The following is a 16,707-nucleotide window of genomic DNA, read 5'->3' as shown; positions in this document are numbered from 1 at the left end:
AAATCTTTCTTTACTACCCATGCTTCACTTCCGGTGAAGTGGCAGTTCAAGTAAGGGTGCACCAAATGTTCAGCGACGGGAAACATATACAACCGCTAATTGCATTTGGTGTAAACTGAATGAATAAAAATAATAGTGCTGCCCGCAAATAGTCGACCCAATGTTAGTCAACCAAGGTATTCATTGGTCGGTTTGTCGCAGGAAAATAAATAAATAAATGGGGGGGGGGGGAAACTCCATTCGGGAGCTGCACCTTGTCAAAATGAACCTTAAAACCTATATGGATGGACCCGTGTATGAGACGCTAGAGGGCTTTGAATTTGGAACCAGCTGGTTGTTCCGACACATTCAGAACAATAAGCTTTCAATGATCAGCTTTTGCCAGTAATTTACAGGCAGTGCACTTCGTGTGTGCGCACAGTGCTTGTGAATTTAACTTATATTTTAAAGGCTGGTTATAAATGATTGTGTTGGTTTTACTGATACATTAGCAAAATGTTCAGTCCTCTTGCTGGCTGTTGGGGCTAAACAATTTCGTAAAATAATCTATTTGCGACTTTTTAGACCAATATTGCGATTGCGAATTTAGCATGCAATTTTCTTTAAAGTTCCTTATCTTCTGTATTATTCACTAAACACAAGCATTAAATCATTCTATAGTATGACCAACACAAAATTGGACACAGTCATCATATAAACTGTTCTTTCCTGTAGGCCAGGCCTACGTGTCATAATGAAATAAATTGATGCATGAATTGATATGAATATATATTTATTTAACTATTGAGTTGTAAAACAAAAAACCTTCAATCTCTGTAGAATATCAGCTGATTGATGGAACTTAAAGTCTTGTTGTTGTTTGAATCTGAAAATTAACATCCGAAAAAAATGCAGTGTTTCAGCAGGATGTTTTTTTTATTTTATAAAAATGTTGCTCGTTCACATACATGGAACACTGCTCTGTGCGCTCAGTGACAGCTTTATGCTAAATAAATTAAAATAAGGTTTATAAAAATAAATAAATAAATAAATGAATAAATGATAGATGATAGATAAATAAATAAATAAATAAATAAATAAATGGGTAAATAAATAAACAATAAAAAAAAAAAAACATCCTCAGTGTTATTTGATTTGAAACAGTTAATCAAATCCTTCAATAACCATATCGTATTTTAAATGCCCCAATTTAATAAATATTTTAAGGGCTGGTTATTAGGTTTTGTAGTCCTCTTATCATCTGTAGCACAGTGTTAAAAAAATGTTAGATATAACATTGTTTCTCAGCCCTGGAACTCAAATCATTTTCTGATGCCCCAAAAACATATACTGTATTTAAATAATTAAATGAATATCATAAACGTGCGACAACGAGTCGACTCATTGTCGACTGAATAACTTGAATTGACAAATAATAGTTGACTAGGAAAATCTTGTCAGGGGCCCAAAAGAAAAAAAGTACTGAACTGAAAATTTGTGTTTTTGCTGCTCATCGGCGCCATTTGTCGTTAAAACTGAAAAATGATGGCATCAGGACGGAAGGCCGTCCCTTTTTACCCTACTCCTGTTCTGTCGAAGTACATCACTACCATTTCCAACAGAGAACATGTCAACAGGAACCATTTCAGGGCAAAGCATATCAAAGGGTAAGCTTAAAGTAAAGTTAGCCGGGAACTTGGGGGGGGGAATATCTGTTTAACTTTCAAGTGAAAGCGCAGTTTGGTTATTTAGCAACTACTGCCAAGCTGCGAGATGTAGGCTAAAAACCCTAATAGAAGACAGTACAGCGAGGCAGTCTGGAGGTATAAAAAGAACAACAATACAATTCTCAAACTTGTTGGAGAGAGCAAATCTTGCATTGATCCTCGGCTCTGCTTCTAATGGCTTCAAAGTTGATAATCAACGTTGAGTTCCTTTAGTAGGCAGTATACGACATAGGAAGAAAGAACCTCGGGAATAACTATTTCATGCATTTCGCGGAAGTGAAATCACTAAGTTTAAGTTTGAGGCAGGGGGCTTTCTGCACAGAGGAAGAAAAATGCAATATCCTTTAAGAGATTTGGGGGGGGATTTAAATACAGCATGAAAAGTGTATTACAGACAAAGTAATACATACAACATGGAAAACACTCCAACCATCACTGTATTTTAACAATGAATTAGGGATGCATATCATACACGGTATGATATTGAACCGTTCGATACGCCCCCTACGGTTCAATACGCACACGTGAATCTTGGTATAACGATCACGGTAAAAGTCCACTGGGTGCGTTGGCGCAGCGTGCTGTAAGTACACGCTTCCTATTGAATCCACTGTTGGAGCTCCACTGGCCAGGGTCAGCGCGGCCTCTCTATTTTTGTGCGAGAGGTCTATTGTTTTTTTTCCACAACTGCACGCAGCTACGCAAGCCTTTTCAATAGAAACACCAAATAAAACTACATAGAAACGTTTTTGAAGCGAGTGCAATCAATTGAAATGTGTTTTATATGAATCTACATTGTACCAGAGACACAGAGCTGCTGTCGGACATGACTTGACAAGACCCGTTTTAAATACAAAGAACAAACATATATGTATGTAATACGTAGAAGTAATGCAATACGGTACAAACACATCCTCCTTACCAATTTCAACAATTACAGTTGCAGCTCACATTTCAATTATAATATAAAGCTTGGCGGGGGTCGGCCAGACCGACACAATGAAGGAGGTGCAGACGGAACCTCCTTGTATAGCCGAAGCCGGTTTTATTGCCTGCGCGAGACTAACTCCACCGGGAGTTGAGGTGTCCAGTTGGAAAACAACCCCCTGGGATGGCCGTGTCCCTTCTTATTACGAACTTCTCTTTAGACACTTGCGCCAGGCGCACGCCTCACTTCCCTTTCTCATCTCCTTCCACACTCTGACTCTGCCGGGAACCCGGTCCCCTAGACACCTGGGCCAATCACCTAATATCCACCATAGACACCTCTCTTCCAATCAGATGAACTTACGCAAATTATAACAACCAACCAATGAACTTGAACCCCCTCCTCCCCCCATACACACAGTGCGTTACCAGCATTTCCGTTATCTGGTAATTGCCAGTTTTTGACCGGGAAAATCTGTTTAAGTCCGACATATTTAAATCTCACCAGTCAAAATGTCCGGTGAAAATAATTCCCTCCAAGCACAATTTCAATTAGTACTGGGTGGATGCCAACGGGAAGCCAATCAGTTTGGACAATCTAAAGCTGACCGTTCACCTCCGACCAATCACGTTTGTCGATATAGAACTAAACTCCACCCCCTCCCTCGTGTACAGGTTGCTTGGAAACTCAGTAGACACACGCACGGAGCAGCGACAGAGCACAGCTTCCACAACTCTTGAGTAGAAAGATGATGTGTCGTTGGGACATATATCTCCACAGTTTGGCTTTTTTTTTTTATATTTGAGTTCCGACCCAAAGCAGACAGTAAATATTCATTTTGTAAAATATGTCGATGGGACGTCCCGACGAAGACGGACAACACCAGAAACTTTATTATTTACTCAGACCTACTTGCCATACTTTTTGTTTTTTATTTGTTCAAAAATTTTATTTTAGTCAAGTATTGATTAAAGCAGCCACCCTTGTTATTTATTGTTCATGAATGGAAATTACTTGATTTCAAGTAGTAATATTCATGATATTTATTTATTTTTAAAACGGCGTTTCCTGATGGGACTTATTTTATTTTGAATATTCAATAAAAAATATTATACATCTATATGCCTTGATGATGTCACTGTATTTATAGACTGCTTATCAATTGTTTTTAAGCTGAATATACACAGATAATATTTGACCAGAATCTCTCTCGTTTGTCTGGGAAATTAAAATCTTCCAGGACACGTTGACCGGCACCAATTTCTTCTAACGGAAACTCTGTGCGTCACACTAATTATTTATGGCAGACTACTATAAAAGCATTTTTTACACCTTTTAACTTTTCTTTTGCTTAAATATAAAGATAGATAAAGAAACCATACTGTGACTGTGGCCCAAAAAACGCGATACATACCGAACCGTGGGCCCACTGTACTGTTGAATCCCTGCAATGTATGTAGAAATGTAAAGTAAAAGAATAAATTCTGCATTTTGCATGCATTTATATGATGCAAAAATATACGCATTGCTTGTTAACATGTTTGGCCGTTGTACTAAACACTAACACAAGTACTTTTCCATATCCTACTAACCAAGAGTGGATATAAGCACACGTTTCATTGTTGCACTGGACAAGTGATATCAAATAGGTTAATCAGGAGTTGCTCATCATAAAGAACTCTATTGGCTGCCCGTCACCCCTCATTCATTGTTCACTATTGTTCACAAATGTTATCACATAAATTGGTTAATTAAACACCCACCAATATGACAGCTGAGTGTACATGCAGTGTATTAATTCAATTTACTACGTCTTGTCTTAAACTTAAAATCAAATGTATTTATTCTTTGCTTCCAATAAATTTTTTTCAAGAACATAGTTAAGTATGTAATAATGGAGCTTAGAAAGCAGCATTCTAAAACAGCACTTGATTACTTTAAGTAGAAGCCACTGCCCTGCCATTACATTGGTGTACTGACGCCAAACAACACTAAAATATCCCTGAGTAGTTAGCCAACCTTATCCATCTCAACTCATTTCTGATCTGAAAAGAACTTTAGATGCAGCAAAGCAAAACTTCACTTCTGCTATCAACAAGTTCTCTCTCTCTCCCCAACTTAAGGTTTGACTATGGCCAAAATACATCAGGACTATAAATCATTTTTCACATTAATGATGTTATAACAACTTGGCTTCCTAATGGTATCAAGAACAACACTGGTTTTGATGTCACTTCACTTTGTTAGGAAAAAATGAACTACTAATGTTTCTCCTTTCAGTATAGGCAATTCACATTAAATCAATGTTGCAAATTATTTCATACTGTTGCAATAATACATCTGTAATATTCATTCTGCAATGTGTATTTGGCATTTTGGCAATAATACAAAAAGGTTTGTTATACTTGGTAGCGAGTTGTATGTAATAATAATATAATGCACAATGTATAGTGCCTAGACCTGGTCAAACAGTTGATGCTCTTTTTCACCATTCGTCTTTTATACTTTGCAGCTATCCTAATCGTGAATTGAGAAATTCAATTTCATACAGCAACAAAAACTCCATCCAAGTCCTGGATAAGCTTGCACAGCTTATATTTCTTGGATTTCAGAACTTCCCAAGAGTTGAGTATGAAACGAATGAGTTTGAATAAGGCCTGTGAAGTGTGCTTCGTTGTACATTATGAATAGTCAATCACCTCCACCAGAGGTAATTCAGAGTTCACAGGCTACGTGCTCAGAGTGGTACTCAGCCCATCTGTCAAGGAAGCCACGGAGAAATTACAGACAATATGGCTTTTGACAGGGAGGAATGTATGGTTTCATCCCAGTGCAAATCACATGAGCTGTGTGGTATATATATTTTTTCCAAACAAGGAAACCATAAATCATACAGTAGAGGCAGATAGCAGGGCGAGTGTGAATGAAAGGAACATGAGATAAATCTTGGCACCTCAGACTGAGTTTGGTAACAAATAACAGTTTTCGCTGGAGGCTGGGCCTGCTTAGGTAGGCCTATCTATGCCAATGAGATGTTTGAGTTGGAAGCCACTGCTGTTGAAAGACGCCTCTGACCGCCATGAACGAATAGCAGTTGCACCAGGTATGGCAGTGCAGAGATGTGTAAAAGAACAAAGAGAACTTTTCACCATTTCACAAATAACACACTACACATTCAAGGATTTGAATTCATATTCTTTATAATAGATACCGACTAAGGCTATTTGACTGCCAATTCAAAGCAACTTCACCATATATGATTGAAAAAAAAATAGGCCAATAGGTAGATAAGTAAATTAATAAATCAGTAAATAAACACCTCGAATCGTTCAATGAATTAACACAGAAGTTGGAACAAATTACTGTAGTTAAGTAATTTGGGAGGCCCCGGCTGTACCCCATCACCATCCCTCTCCGTTTCCCCACCACAATGCAGCAGAGTTGAGTGAAGGGTCAAGATACATTGCAGACTGCAACACGCATTTTTTGTCCAGATAAGCTCTCTCCAGATGCAATTTGGATGCACAAGACACAGGTTGAAGTATAGTGCAAATCAGGCTACGGAGACAGAAGGAATGAACGGACGAGGGCCACAGACAGGAGAGTCTAGTCAGGAACTGAATTGGCCCTTTATTATGGAGCAGAGAGAATTCATTTAGCTGTGTTTCCAAAGAGGTAGGGCTTATGACGCGTCTCAAGTATAGATTAAGGGGGTCAGTTTGCGGTCATGGCCAAAGTGAAAGCCCTGCCCAAACTCTCAAATTGGGCAGGCAGGAAAAGAGCTCAACCCAAGAAACCCAATAGTGATTTCACAAATGTGAGTCTGCTAAATTATAAAAAGGTATGCAACAGGTGTACTAGAAGAAAAGGAAGCAATATATAATCCTTAAAGAAAACGTCATTAAACTTGAAGAGCAAAATTAGTTTTTGATGAATACAAATATTATAATCCCAATGTATCAAGGTTTTGGCATCAATTGATGTAAATTTTCGGTTTTATTTCTATTTTATGTTGGTCATGCACATTATGCGTTTATTATGATACACCGCAATTTAGCATGAACAAAAGTGCTTCATCAACACCATGCATGCACTTTGTCACACATGACTGCGGGCACTCACCTCCATGGATTGAATCAGCTATTATCTATCCATCATTTGGGGGGGGGGGGGTGGCTTCAAAGAATGAATCAAATTATGGTTTTTGACTTGTGCGACCATATTACAGATAATGCAATGTTATTACAGACCATGGGATCAGTTTTTCGATACACATTATTTCTTTTTTTTACACCTTGACCTATTCTGCCAGAAAATAACTTAAAGCATTGTATAAAACACATTATTTGGAGTCTATAAAGACTTGATCGAATTAGAAAAAGCATGTTACTACTACTACTATTACTTTTTTTGTTATTCAATAAATGATGCAGAAATGTCCACCATGTCATAATATAATGCATTTTTGCTCCCTTACCTTGATAAGCATCTGGCCGGGGAGCAGCGGGGAGGGGTCGCTGTGATCTGGGTTGGCTGGACGGGAGCACCATCTTCACAGGCCCTACATATTCCACGTACGTCCCCGGGAAGTCGCCCCTCTGCTTGGTGCGCTCATTGTATCCCAGGAGCCAGCCCATGCGCCCGGGCCGCTCCGCACACCCTTCCTGGTAGCTCTCCATGGAGAGCAGAGAAGCTCTGCTGACAGTCAAGATGTCGCCGGGCAGCAGATCCAAGTCCTCCTCCTGGTCCTTTGTGAATGGATAGAGGGCACGGTACTGAAAACCCTCGGCCGCCATTTTGAGCTGCACGCTAAATTCAAAATGGCCACTCAGAGGGGTAAAAGTTGTTCGACAATAAGGCCAAATGCAACAGTATGGTTACAGCTTTACGGAATTTCACCCCGGACACCTAACGCAGAGTCGCTTTTTTTTGTTTTGTTTTTTATTCCGGGGGATGTTCCGATGTTTCGACGGCGGCTTCGGTGAGTTGGGGGGTGGGGGTGGGGGGTCGGGTGGAGGGGTGGGGTGGGGGGAGGGGGGGAGGGGGGTGGGGGTAGTCAACTGAGGCTTCGAAGCATTTCCGAAAGAATACAAGGTAGGGCGCTGCTGCGGTCCACGTCGCTGCAGCAGCCGTCTTAGACCTGACCAGTGTTGGTGGACTGGAGCACTTCCCTCAGCTTCATTCCCCGATTGAGCCAAATGATGGAGCAAAGGGAGAGCGTTGGAAACATGCTCTTTCAAGCGGCAAAAACCTGCTGGAGCAGCCTTCTAGAACACTCTGCTGTTGCCTTTCTAGAACGCCAGCCAGCCAAGGGCCCTGCGTCGTTGGCTTGACCCGGCAAGGCTGAGCGGTGTGATTGGAGGATGAATGGCAGAGTGGGAAGGTCTCTAATCCTCTTCAGTTCTTGCGGGCTCCTGCATATTCCGGACAGGGATTACGACCAACCTACAGGACATGAAACCAAAATAAGGGAAAAAGAACAAAATGATAAAAAAAGATTAAACACAAAATTAAAAACGCATTAAAAAGATCATATAACGGGATAACCAGATGGAGCCCATGATGAAAATTATGATTTCAGTCAGATATTTGGTATTCAAAGAAACTGACCAAGAGCGGAACAGCGGCGATCTATGTGACCGAGGCTTAAAGCGAAGCACGAAAATGGCGAGATGCGGCTGCTCCACGCATTTGTGCAGTCGTCAGTTGGGATGGAGGGATCGGATGATGCTACTGCGTCATAACTAACAGCAGACCGGGTCCCTGGACGAGAGCCTCCATTCCCTCCACTCTACAGTCACACACTCACAGCCTCCACTGACGCATCACTATTTCCACAGGAATGGGAACTTTCACAGTAAAACGACGGTCCCTTCGACGGATTCGACGCCTTCAATATTCAGGCAAAATGCTTCCGAAAAGGTCCGAAAAAGTACGAGCATGCGGGAACAGATGAAGACCTGCACCAGAGTTGTGGGGCATTCAAAATTTTAAAGCCCGCAGAACGCTTTGCAACAGTTTCCTCTTTCTGATATGTGTGATAAAAAGGATAAATCCTCTACTGTCTTTTCCGCCAGAATTTCTTTCCCATTACATTATTTTTAAAAGTAGCCAAATCACACTAAACCATTTCAGTAACCAACAGCCAGATTCTGGCAAATAATCTTTCAGTTAGTCGTGATGACTTCAGTCAAATGATCACAAGACCCGGTAAATGCCAACTATATTGCCAGAATTATGACACACAATAATAACAGTGGCAAAGAAATGAGGCAAAAATACACATCGATTGAGATAAATGGTTCTTTCATCCGGATATTTTGGTGGAGATTATTAAAAATTTAAATTTTTTTATCATTTATTTAATGATCACTGTACTAATTGCAAAATATAGATCTCAATATTCCTTTTCCGATAACGCCCGAGTCTGGAGAAACAAGTCAAGCAAAAGCTACTAAAAGCAACTTTAAAATGGCAACGACGCCAACAGAAAAAGGACAAAGAGAGAAGAGGGAGAGGGAGAGACAGGCAGGCAGAAAGAGAGACAGACAGACGGACAGACAGAGATTAAGGTTTTCAGACGGAGTTTGTGTCTGTGGTCCGTACAGCATCGAAGGACAATGGTATGGTACGTCTCTACACCTGATGAAGGGATAGCCATTAAAAATAGAATTGGACCAAGAGAGAGACTGAAATAGACAGACAAGTGAAAGGAAGTGTTGGTCATCTATGTCGAAAATAAGGATCTTTTTTTGGGGGGGGTTGGGGGGGGGATTTCTCGAAATATCTAAATGAATATAACCATAGGCCTGGTTCGAGAGGCCCGAAGTTGTGCAACTACTTAAAATACATTCGTCGAGGTTTCACATGATAAATTCAGAGAGCAAAAGTAACATTTAATCGGAAGAATAGAAAAAACGTTCGGCGTAAACCTCTGTGGTGCATCTTTGAACATGGGGGGTGCATGCATTCAAACCTCAAGCCTACATCATCCTCTCTTCCCTACGACATTAGTAAAAAAAGCGAGCAAACGTTTACTCTGAACCTTCGTGAGTTAGAATACGCATTTTTTGCTTCTTTTTTTTTCTTTTTTTTTTTTAGAAAAAGGATGTAAAAAAAAAAGGAGTTACCACAATAACAGGACACAGCAGAGGGCAACAACCACTCACCCCACTTTTGGTTCAGAGAGAAGCCGGACAGGCTCAGACTGACTCACGGTCCGACGTCCTCCGAGTGGGGAGGCGAGGGGTGCCAGGCGAGACACGTGGCACTGCCGTATCCAACCACAGCCCGCACTGCTCACACCACCATAACCCCCACCCTCCCTTCCTCTCTCCACCTGCTCTTCAACAGCCCACCCACCCACCCCCAACACAGTCCTGCCTCCAACTGGCACCCTCCCTCTAGCTCCTCATCCCCGAGCGAAAAAAAAGTCCAGTTGTTTTTCTTCCACTCTCCATTTTTGGGCTGTTTGTGTTCACAACACCGCTGACGAAAAGAAGGGAGAAAAGGGCTGAGAAGATGGAGCAGGAGGTGAGGTGTCCGCTTTGCACTTTGATACGGCCGTCGTCCCGGTTTGTTATTGCGTCGGAGTAGAAAAAGTGCGGCAACTAAGAGGAAAATCATCTCTGACTCAGTCCCGGTGCGGTGGTGTCGGAGTAGCCCAAAATATAGGGCAACGGCAGCGGCTGGCAAGCTCCCCGTCACTGAATCCATCGCTTTTTAAAGACTTTCTATTCAGTGAGTGAGAAAGAAAGGGCAGAAGGAAAAAAAGAGAGGGAGAGAGGGAGAGAAAGAGAGAGGTAGACGGCGCACTTTGCTATCAGAAGAGTCCAAACGGCTGAGGGAGACCACAGGAAAATAATTAATGAATAGGCAGCAAGTAACTCACTGTTGCTAGAGCGAGGGAAAGCTTGTCCTGAACCCTCATTGGCTGCTGTTCTGGCCATGTGCTCCCGAGTCACCAGAGAAGCCGGGCAAATCAAGGAAACGTTCTAATATTAGAAAAATGTATCTAGGCAGTGATCAAGCATCTGACCTAAACAACGGCACCTTTTTCCCCCCCACACACTTGACTTTTAGGTCTAAATAAAAATCATTGATGCTGCATCATCTGCTTTGATGGTATAATTAGGGAAAAGTAAATGAAAGGATCATAGTGGGAAGATACAGCATGACATGAAAAAAGATTAGAAATACTCAAAAGAGAAAACTGAAAATTCCATACGACTAGTAAAACTAGTAGACTAGGAGAAGTAATTGTACTAAAAAATAAATAAACATTTTTCAGCAAACCATCAGAAATGTGAAAAAGGGTGCTGGATAAATTGTACTATATTTTTAAACTATAATTTTGGAACATTTTATCTTCACTGGCTCAGAAAAATATCAATGAAAAGTACTTTGCTAAGATATGAGCAGAGACAAAACTAAAAACCAACTCCAAACTAACCAGATAGTAGTACATCAATATTGAACCAGCAATTTCAAGTGAATACAGTATGACTAGGACATAAGATGCTTCAATAAATAAATAAATATATAATATTATTTGAAGTGCCTTTCAAATCACCTGAGAACAGGGTATAATATGAAAGTGGTAAAAGCTAAAAAATAAAAAATAAATTAAAAAAAATTAAAAAAAAACGATTCCCACCGAAATCAAATTACATAATGCTATCGATATCGCAAAATAGTCTTCTTATAGAGCATATGCACTGATATATGCTCATAACTAGCGCTGTCACTCATACAAATAATTGCAATTAAAAATGGAATTGTCTTTTTTTATTTAATGCCACTATAATGGTATCTCGTATAATAGTATCTTATAAGTTTAACAATACATGTCTTCATATTGGAGCCATTTGTTGACATTGAACAAAACAATTTGTCCAACTGATGCAAACACACCCAAATGTACTTTTTGATTATTGCAGCTTTCCTGACATTGGTTTAAAATCCTTTTTAAATTTTGGTCGAAGCATGCGACTATGGAATAAAACGATTTTAGAAAAAAAGTTGCCATCTGCTCAAATAATTGTGATAAGGCAATTATGTCATACTTGTAACAGCTCTACTCATAACTGGCATATGTTCAGTTGGAACTAAACATATGCCACATATGGTTAATTTTCTGCTATTCACAGGCAATGAAATGGCTATTGAATTTCCTATTATTGCAGGGCAATATAATATGCATATCTATAAACCTGGTAAATTACATGTCAGTAGCCAGGATTGGAGTATTTAAGTCATCTTGTCTCAGACTTGATTGTGTATTTAACATGTAAATAACTTTGAACATTAAAGTAAAAAAATATAGACAAATGTAATTTAATTTGTTATTTTTACTTTGAAAAAGTTTTGTGTTCCAGTGTCCAAGTAGATTCACCACCTTAAAGTCTTCATAATTTGAACTTGATAAGTCGAACTTGATAAGCCCGATAAGTTTCTGTCTCTGACCTGGAACTGGCCCTCCAAAGACTCAGCCTTGACTGCCAATAGTACGATTAACAATATGAACACTACATTTTCAGTCACTTCAATGCACCAAATTGACGTGTAAAGCCAAAGAATATATAAAGAATATGCAGCATATTTATTTATCGCTTCCCAACAGAGCATTTATATCACATTTTTCAATACATGAATCATGTGACAGAAGTACACCCTTTCCTGCACCACTTATTGGAAAAGATTTACTTTTTACACGATTTACACATATTTTACCATTAAATCTCTGGCCGCTGTTTAAATAATTCCTGTCATCCATAAAATAAAAAGTCATTTTTCCATTGAAATGCTGCATTACAGCCATCACGTAAATGCATTCCTGGGGTTTTAGAAAAGGTCTCATGGTCCATGGTCTCATGGCTTATGGCCTGACTTTGGCCTTTTGCTAGATATACAGGTACTTCTCACTTAACGACCCACCTGTTTAATGATCGCTTTCGGATTTATGACCAGTCGGCATTGTGCACTGCGTGCAATACAGCGTCGGCAAGCTTTGTGCGCGGTGTCTCAGCGTCAAGCACCTCATCGCACATCACCGTTCTCAGTCTTGTTCCCGCAGTCTGTCAGTATTCACGACACGAGCGTTCTCAACCGCCACACCCCCTTACCGTGAAATACCACGGGTCCTCGCTTATCGACCAATTCTCTTAACGACCTGGTCCTAGGAACTGAACTCGGTCATAAAGTGATGAATACCTGTATTACCTGATACCCTCCCCACTGTTGCTGTTCAACTGAACTCTTCAACTATCAATGAACATGCTAGCAGCTACTAATGCAGATGAACCAGTTTGAATGTACCTGAAGGTGTATGGTACACCACAATTCACACCAAAGAAAAAACAATACAGTATCTATAAATGATGAAAATAATAATACATAGAATAAATATGTGTACGTTTGCTGTAACACCGCAAACATAAACCTTGTCAGACTATACAGGTGACACATTGCAATTATTAATGGTGCTTGTGATGTATCTGCTATGTTCACCCTGTATTCGCCCTTAAGTGTGGAGTCGAGTGGAGCCATCACGCATGCAGCTCGGCACGTGGCCATCTGTACACATGGAACTCAAAAATCTACTGCGCCACAGGCAGAGAGGATAGGCTAGAAGAAGAGGTGGGGGAATCTGAAGAGGCCAAAAGTACGCTTACCTCCCAAAATAAATGCTTGTCGTGATAAACAACAACAAAAAAGTCTACTTTGGCAAAAACTTCAATCTACTACATACTGTATGTGAATTAGGGGGCACGTAACATCATGATGGTCTGGAAACTGGTAACTATGGTACGCAGATTTGCTCTCTAAAGTAAATTATCTTTGAAAAAATTAAGACATAGGCATCTGAACAATAAACCAAATGTAAAACTCAACCACATTCCTTATATCCATGATTTAAAGTCACAATGTTAAGGATTAGGACATTCTACATAGGTGGAAGAAGCCGCACTGTGAACCCTTCTGCACTGTTATTATGCAGAAAATAGTCTGCACAGTACTTGTAGTTCTGTTCTGTCATCTGAAAAACAATAGCATAGCATCAAGTATGATGGATTCCCTTTAAATTATATTTAAAATACCTTTTTCTTAAGAATTTAATGAAAATTGTTCATCGTTTTTAGTCAAATTTCTTACCATGAAAATGAACAGATAAAATCATATACAGCAGGACCAAGGATGCCCAATCAATCCATCCAAATCCAACATTGTAACATTTCATGATACTTTAATTGGCCGCAACGTTCAATGTAATAAATCACAGTTGGATGCTTTAATATGGGACAATGAATTTACAAGCAGATTTTGTTATATAAATAATATTGTGCAACATTCCTTATTATTATAGTCCCAATGTATTCTGCCCCTACCCTATATGGCTCAGCCTTTACTCTGGCTCAGCCAGTACTTTAAATGGTGATTAAAGTATCTGTGATTACTACTCTATTAGTCTGTGATAGATAAGACAAAGTCAAAGTAAGACACATTGAAAAATCAGTTGAACTATTCAATGTTTCGCTGAAACTTAACCCACCGCAGCCATGATAAAAAGATACATACAATCTTTATTACCCGGTTCTGAAACTCCTGTTTTGCCAACACACATATGGCAAAGCTTTGAGCTGTATGGAGAAAAGCGGTCAAGGAAGAGAGAGCATGGTTGAAAGGGGACAAATATAAATTCCCTGACATCAAACAACCATATCAGAGAATGAGGTGTGAATAATTTACATGAGCAAGGTGTGTTATTCCCCAACTAGGAACGGATTTCTTTGTTTGGGGGAGTTAAAGTGTGACTCAATGCACCAGATTTCTTGAGACCTTGTAAGCAGCTAGGTCTACATCTACTTCTAAATTTGATTCACAAGTAAATATTTGTTTCTTTAGTAAGAAAAAATGTTATTTTAACTCAGAACTCTAAAGCAACGTCTAATCACCCCTAGAAGCAGTGTTATCATTTTCATCATGTAGGCATATCTCAGTCACAATTTTCTTTGCTGAAAATACCTCAGAGATTGTGCATTCTAGCCATTCTAACATGCCTCTAAACTCCTCCTGTTCCTGATGCAACTGTTTCAGTGTGCGTCGCCTCCTTCCTGAGGCCCCTAGTTCTGCGAGCCAATGGGGTTTGAGCATGAGCAGAAGTGCCTGATATCAGACAGAATTGTCAACTCATTCAACTCTTGTTTCCATCTTCATCCTGACTTCGCCTCCATTCTAACCGATTTCCATTGGGGAGGGGGATACGATTTTCCCTATCCAATCACTAGAGAGACCAACATATCTGCCTGAATCTAATGTCATTTCAAGTCGACACTGATGGTAGCCATGCCAACATACTGGTTTCGCCAGGGTTTTAAGAGTGGAGCGAAGTAAAAACAAACTCTCATGTTAAGCGATATTGAGAAGACACTGCGTCTATGTAAAATAAAATAAATGTGTTAATCAAGGGGGTCATGTCAAATTCAAGAATATTATTCAGCAGCCCAAATGCGAAAGAGAGACCATTAAGTTAATGTTTCCGAGATGTCTGGGTAATCCTTCCGGGTGACGCACAGCTTGACAATGCTTGACAACAGCTTGAAAACGGGCATAGTCCCACCCGTGGTGCTGATTGGCTAATAGTTAGTCCCCCTGCGGCAATCATTGGACCGCTCATGTTTCAACAAATAAACCGCTCTTTCATGTCATGATGCCAGATCTTAAAAAATAAAAAATAAAAAAATAAATCCGTCCACTCGGTGGAGTGGGCGGATTCAAAAAGGTCTGGAACCAGGCAAAGTGTTTCAAACTTTCACTTATTTCACCTTATCAGTCCACCAAAATCTGTGCGGAGCAGCCTACAGTCAACCTGCCATATACTTTTTATTTTTTGAAAGAAACTCAATGCACAATGTATTTTTTTTATACAGGTACTCCTCAGTTAACGACCTAACTGTTTAACGACCGTTCGGACTTACGACCAGCTTTCCGACCCGTCTGTATTGGACGTTGTACGGGAACTTTGGTCGTGGAAACAGCAGCGCGGCATTTCAGCGCCAAGCATCTCATCTCGCATCACCCTTTGTATAATATATACACTGTATACATCTCATCTCGCATCACCCTTTGTATAATATATACACTGTATACATCTCATCTTGCATCACCCTTTGTATAATATATACACTGTATACATCTCATCTCGCATCACCCGTTCTCAGTCTCAGTCTCGTTCCCGCAATCAGTCAGTATTCACTACACTAGCGTTGGCAATCTCCAAGACTGAAATATTGGTGAGGGGGCCGGTCCTGCTTAACGACCTGGTCGTGGGGAACAGAACTCGGTCGTTAAGTGAGGAGTGCCTGTACTTACATTTCCCTCGTCCGCAGTTCTGTCACAGTTGGTATTAATTCCTCTTTTTTTAAGATTTGTGCTGGTCTGTGAAGCCAACAGAGTAGTTCCCTTGCTTAGAGGGTCCGGCGGGGCTTGGTAGTTCTCCAGCCGTGGGTGGAGTTACTCAGATGGAGGGTGGCTCTAATTATAATGTGTGACAATGTGATGTAGGAAGGAGACACAAATCAGAACAGCTGAATCGCTCGTTTTCTGACAAAGGCAACCAACAAAAAACTGACTGAGTTGTCTTTTATCACAGTTTGTGTGTTAGTAGGTCCATCAGAGACCCAAATGTATGTGCACAAGCGACTTGGCAAGTATAACTTTGTTTTTTTGTTAAAGCTTTGGTCCTTATATTTCCTTGAAGTCATTTAGTGAAATTCAAAAAGATTATTTAGTCCCAAGGGGAAGGAATATTTAACGAGATATGCGATATGCATTACGCATTGCACATTAATAAAGCAGCACAATGCAGATTTGGTCACATAATAATACAATTTGTCATTCAAAGAGTTTCTTCACACCGCTGAAGTGTTTAACTTATTATATGAAAGGGGTTTAGTTGGTCAAACAACTATGAAAATGACACAGTAAATGTCTATCGGTATAATCAAACAAAAAATGTCCATCCCATGACAATCATATAATCAAAAGGCGTATAAACTGTCACGTTTACAAATT

General features: G+C 40.0%; 1 protein-coding gene across 1 annotated transcript in view; it reads right to left on the bottom strand.

The window, feature by feature from the left end:
* pik3r2 (phosphoinositide-3-kinase, regulatory subunit 2 (beta)) overlaps window positions 1–7,498 on the bottom strand; it is a gene marked incomplete at its 3' end in the record, with an annotated part of 30,952 nt that extends 23,454 nt beyond the window's left edge. The window contains exon 1 of the mRNA XM_080011439.1: window positions 7,112–7,498. Within this exon, the coding sequence (XP_079867565.1) occupies window positions 7,112–7,430 (319 nt within the window). The 5' untranslated portion in view covers window positions 7,431–7,498. The remainder of the gene's footprint in view (window positions 1–7,111) is intronic.
* Window positions 7,499–16,707: the final 9,209 nt, after the last annotated feature.

This window comes from Zeus faber (genome assembly GCF_960531495.2).
Source record: "Zeus faber genome assembly, chromosome: 12".
In the NCBI taxonomy this organism is placed as follows: domain Eukaryota; kingdom Metazoa; phylum Chordata; class Actinopteri; order Zeiformes; family Zeidae; genus Zeus; species Zeus faber.
Note: the sequence above shows the minus strand (reverse complement) of the source record. Positions and strands in the feature narration are given on the sequence as shown.